At 43.1% G+C, this 6,000-nt stretch overlaps 1 protein-coding gene across 1 annotated transcript in view; it reads left to right on the forward strand.

Moving 5' to 3' along the window:
* Positions 1–4,955, forward strand: part of syndig1l (synapse differentiation inducing 1-like) — a 213,093-nt gene extending 208,138 nt beyond the window's left edge. The window contains exon 4 of the mRNA XM_073037784.1: positions 4,006–4,955. Within this exon, the coding sequence (XP_072893885.1) occupies positions 4,006–4,164 (159 nt within the window). The 3' untranslated portion in view covers positions 4,165–4,955. The remainder of the gene's footprint in view (positions 1–4,005) is intronic.
* The last annotated feature ends 1,045 nt before the right edge of the window (positions 4,956–6,000 follow it).

The raw sequence follows: 6,000 nt of genomic DNA on the forward strand, positions 1-6,000 counted from the left end.
ATTTCTTTAACCGGAGAGTGGTGAATCTGTGGAATTCTTTGCTACAGGCAGCTGTGGAGGTGAAATCTTTATGTATATTTTAGGCAGAGGTTGATAGATTCTTGATCAGTCAGGGTATGAAGGGATGCAGGGAGTAGGCAGGAGACTGGGACTGAGAGGAAAATTAGATCAGCTATGATGAAATAGCAGAACAGACTCGATGGGCCAAATGGCCTAATTCTGCTCCTATATCTTTTGGTCTTACAGTCTTATGTCAATGGTGGGCAAATTATTGGAGAAGATTCTTATGGACAGGATTTACAAGCATTTGGAGAAGCATAATCTAATTAAGGATGGTCAACGTGGCTTTGTGAGGGGCAGGTAATGCTATAAAATCCTGATGGAATTCTTTGAGGAAATGACAAAACATATTGACGATTCTAGAGCGATGGATACAGCGTATATCGATTTTAGTAATCTGTTTGACCAGATTCCCCGCAGTATGCTCATTCAGAAATTGAGAGGCTTAGGATCCAGGGAAACTTTGCTGCATAAATCCAGAGCTGGTTTGCCTACAGAAGGCAGTGGGGTGTAGTAGATGGAGCACATTTTGTCTGTAGGTTGCTGTTACGTACACGTAACCCTGTAAAAGTATCAGCAGCAACAGAACACACCTGGAGTCTGGTTTCGCTGTTAACAAAACACTATTTTATTAGTGACTACGTCATATAGTAACTTAAACCAGGTAAATCAAGATTTAATGGTGTTATGCATATATAGGTGTAAATAAAGTTCCCAAACCTATTCAAGCTTAGGTGGTAAGTGATACAGTCTTACGATGGTGTGTAAGACCATCTACGTTTCTACGTCCAGTTCAAATGCACAGGTTAATTAATGTGAGATGTTTGTAATCCAAAGGCGAATGTTGTGAGAGATAATTCATCAATATTCCACAGATTCCACGACAGCAATACAAAATAACAATAGCAGTAGGATTTATCTCCAAAGTTGTTCCACTCCACACACGAAGTATCACCAACAGTGATCTTCAACGAATATCCTTTCAACACAAGTGGTACCACAGCCGAATTCAGCTACGGGACATCCCAAAGTGGTGGCCACAGGATACTCAAACTGAATCCACGTAGGGATTATCACCAACAGTAGCTCATCACAAAGGGGACCATCGTCAAGGGAACCACCACCCAGGAAAGGGTCGACACACCGGTAGGTTCCACAAGGTTACCCCAATCACACAATGTGATAGCCACTAATCCAGTTCCATGACATACAGAATAACTCCAACAGTGATTTACCACAGGGGTGCCTTTCTTCAGTGAACTACCACACCCAGACAAAGGGTAAACACACATGTGGTATTCACAAAGGTTTCCCCCTCACCAGAGAACCCACTCCTGTGGATTAACTATGTGACAATCACACTTTCGTATTCGAATGGAATCAAACTCACCCTCACGGGCTACTTGGAGAGAGTCCAAACAGTGATCTCTTTGTCACTAGGTTTCTTCTGTTTCAAACCTTCCTCTCCTCTCTTGTCTGCAAAACTTCTATTAGTTGCAGAACTTGTGAGAGTCATTTATCAATACTTGGACCGATCTCAACTCACCCCTTTTGGGCTACTGAAAGTTTAAACCAGCGACCGACTCACTGGTGTCTTCCATTGACGGAAACCATCTTGACTCTGACTGTGTGTGTCTGTGACTGTCCTTGTATATTCAAATCAAGCTGCAGAAAAATCATAACATTTGTTGTCCATCAAATCTCTCTCTCTGTCTCTGTCTCTTCCTCCCTCCCTCCTCACCCCCCTCCACCACCCCCATCCACCCCCCCCCCCCCACAAACAGTGTCCAAAAGTCAGTCTCATTCTCTCGGAGTTTTAAAGTGACAGTCCACAGAAAATACAAACCCTAGGGGTACATAACAGTCGGTAACTAGTGATATTCTTCAGGGCTCTGTTTTGAGACCACTGCACTTTATGATTTTCATAAATGACCTGGAGGCGGAGCTGAGCTGAGAAGTGGCAGATGGATTTCAATTGAGTGCGACATGATTTACTTTGGAAGCTGATCTACAAGGCAGAATACGTGGATTGTAGCAGTGTGAAGGAACAGAGAGAGCTCGGGGTCCAGATCCATAGATCCGTCAAAGTTTCCACAATTTGGTTGAGTGGTGGAGAAGGTTGTACGACATTAGTTGGGTGGGGGAGGGGTTGACAAGAGTTGTGAGGTAACGGTACAGCGCTGAAAAACTCTGGTCAGACCATACTTCAAATTTGTGTTCATTTCTGCTCACCTCATTATAGGAAGGATGTGGAGTTTCAGAGAGGGTGCAGAGATGATTTAGCGGGAGGCTATCTGGATTGGAGTGCATGTCTTAAGAGGATAGGTTGAGTGAGGTAGGACTTTTCTCTTTGGAGTGAAGGAGGATGAGAGGGTCACTTGATTGAGGTGTACAAGATAAGAGGCATAAATTGAGTGGAGAACCAGAGACTTTTTTCCCAGGGCAGAAATGGCACAATTTTAAGATGAGCATAGGAATGTACAGGAGATAGTCAGAGGTAAGTTTATTTTATACAGAGTAGCAGGTACATGGAACAGAGGTGGTGGTAAAGGCAGATTCATCAGGGACATTTAAGACACTATAGATAAGCATATGGATGATAGATAAATGGAGAACGATGTCAGAGAGAAGGGTTAGATTGATCTTGGAATAGGTTAAAATCATGGTCCAATGGGCCTGCATTGTGCTGTGTTCAATGATATCCTTGATATCTGAATTTCTTCGCTACATATTTCTGTAGAATGCAATTGACTCTTCAGGTAGCATGTCCTCCATTTACAAGGCTTTATTTGTTATGGAAAAGGATACTTACAGTAATAAGAGCAATAAACGGCAATTGAACTCAGTCAATCGAGAAGCCATTTACATGAGAAGGATTGTTGTTAGCACTGATGCTCAAATTGAAATCCACTTGACTTATGGCTGCCAAATAGAATGAGGGGGGTAATGCTGATCTGTATGGAGTGAACAGCGAGTCGAGGTGGGAGGGGTGGACATGGAGTGAGGGTTACAATGGGTTCCTTGAGAGTTCAGAAAATTGAGGGGTGACGTTATTCAAATATATGAGATCCAAAGGGGGTAATGACAAGGTAATGTTGAAATGTTTTCACTAGTGCTAGAGTCACAGACAAGGACAAATAGTTACAAGACCTTTCATCTACATGGAACTGAGGTGTGTAGAGATATTTTTCTCTCAGAGGTAGTGACCAGAATTCTCTACCCCTCCCAGAAGTGGTGCAGGCCAGATCCTCAGAAGTTTTTAAGAAGAGGGTAGATAAATTTTTGAAAGACCAAGGATTGGATGGTATGGTATAGGTGGCGAATCTGGGACAGAAGAGGTGAGGCCAGATCCAGAGCAAAAGAGAGAGAAAGACAAAGAGGTAAAGAGGTAGAGAGAGAGAGAGAGAGAGAGAGAGAGAGAGAGAGAGAGAGAGAGAGAGAGAGAGAGAGAGAGAGAGAGAGAGAGAGAGAGAGAGAGAGAGAGAGAGAGAGAGAGTGAGAGAGAGAGAGAGAGAAAAAGAGAATGTGTGAGAGAGAAAGAGACAGAGAGAGGGAGGGATAGAGCGAGAAAATGGGAGAATCATCCCAATGTTTCACAGTGAACAAAGGGCACATTAATGTACTTTATGTATGTCTTACTTGCAGATTTAATTCTTTATCCCTTTACCGATGTACCCTGAGGTACTTCAGTGCTTTTTTCCCAAAATCTTTTGAATTCTGGAACATCGTCAGAGCTTTCACAGTGCAATCAATGCTTTCTCCATTTCATTTAACATTTCCTAACTTTTCATAACTCTTCCTAAACTGAGGAATACCTGTGCTTGATATTTGAAACCTTCCTCATTTTTACCATGGTTAGCAGACTGTGACTGTAACACAGCCCAAGACTGTGTTAAAATGCCTGTGAATGGAATTGCCAGTAACAAGTGCTTTCTTCGTTTCCAGACAAGCAAGGCCATTGCAAAAGGAGATTACCAGCGGGCAACCTCAGCATCGCGAAGGGCCCTCTTCCTGGCAGCCCTCTCTATCACCATCGGAACAGGCGTGTATGTCGGAGTCATTGTAGCTCTCATCGCTTACTTGTCAAAGCCGGGGCATGTATAGTGTCGACCTGCAGCCTGCTCGGTGTGAGGATCCTCTAAGGACAGTTCTTCGTCTGTTCAATTATCCAGTTTTATTGCCCTGTTAATTGAGTAAATTGTGTGTATTATCCATTGTTTTGGCCATTTTAGAGCTAGGGGAGGAGGACCATCTGGCAAGAAGCTTTCTGTTGCTTGATTCACACCTCCACACCGGGAACTTTGGGCATCAGGGGTAGGCAGCAAGTCCACCATTGTCACTGGACTGGGCAGCCGGGTAAGTCCCACAACAGGGCTTTGCTCTGGGAGAGAGGTTGGGGGACAAGGAAAATGTCTTTTCTCCTTGTTAATCCACCACCAGGGGGCAGTGGTGCTGGCGTGTATTGTCCATTGTCCCGTAGGCCTGAAGGAAATTGGGGAGAAGCAGAAGATGACTGTGGGAAAGAATTGTGGAGGGTTGTAATGAGGGCTGGGGAAACAACTCTGTAACAAATATAATTAAACTGGTCTAGGGCAAGAGTGAATAAGCCAATGATATGCAAATAGCCTTTTCTCTGTTGCTAAGCAAGCCTTGCCCTGGGTCACTCTCTCTCAGCAAGCCAATTATGCCATAATTAGCTGCTCAATGTTAATGTAGCTGTGTCATGAAGGCTACCTCGTCTGATCATGCCTGGTCCATTTTAAACGCTGTGTGAAATAAAAGGGCCTAAGACCCCCTATAAATCTATAATCACACTGTTTTATTTTGGGAAAGTCAAGAATCTTCTGAAATTAAATGTGACTTTTGTAATAAAGATTTGATTTCATCAACAATAATATCACATTCCGCTGTCATACATCTCACAAGTTGGAAAAACACAGGTGTAAAAGTCATTGCGGCCTTCTGGGTCCTACTGCAAAGGAATACACAGGTTTTACTCTTCTCCCCCTGCTTGCTGCTTTCTAGGATGATAAGGAAATTATTCCTCTTCTTGCAGTCTCAAACTCACACGTCACCTGAGTAGCTGGTTTCTCCACATTCAGAAGCTCAATTTCAAGTTTTCCTGGATTTGTGAAAGAGGCATTCTGTTTAACCGGTTTATTGCTGGGTAGGTCTTACCACTTTGCCGATTGTTATATAAGATGGCCTGATGTTCAGTAAAATATCAACAAGCAGAAGTCTGGACACCAGCAGAGAATTAGCAAGGATTGTGCCAACTCATGTGTTTAAAATGGGCCTGAAAGTCATATTCGTATTTAATTCTAACAACAAAATGCTTCACAGAGACATTGTTCACTAGGGGCCTGGCAAGCGATAAATTTAACCAAACAGAAGGGACTGTAAATGAGTAACAAATTTGGTCCAAATGAGAAAATTCTGTAATGGGATTGCAGGGCCCTCAGTACCATTAACTGTGGTATTAACTGTTCAGGCTAACAAAATGGCTTCTCTGGAACATTACTTAATGCTGTGATGGGTTTCTGTAGCTGGAATGTTTGGGTTATACTTGCAGATAAAGGGGTTCACCCTAGGCGAACGGGGGTAAACTGGGGGCACAGATGCTACAGGACGAAACAGTAATAACAATGTATTTTACTGCTGACTAAATTAGGAAGTTGATATAATGTTTATAGCACACTTAATCAAATGGAGAATCCTTCACTGCTGAGAATGTAGACAACATGTCTGCTTGATTTTCATAAACACAGGAGATTCTGCAGATGCTGGAAATCCAGAATAACACACACACAATGCTAGGGGAACTCAGCAGGTCAAGCAGCATCTACAGAGAGGAATAAACAGTTGACGTTTCAATCCGAGACCTGATGAAAGGTCTCAATCTGAAACGTCGACTGTTTATTCCTCTCCGTAGAGGCTGCC

This window comes from Hemitrygon akajei, chromosome 3, assembly GCF_048418815.1.
Source record: "Hemitrygon akajei chromosome 3, sHemAka1.3, whole genome shotgun sequence".
In the NCBI taxonomy this organism is placed as follows: domain Eukaryota; kingdom Metazoa; phylum Chordata; class Chondrichthyes; order Myliobatiformes; family Dasyatidae; genus Hemitrygon; species Hemitrygon akajei.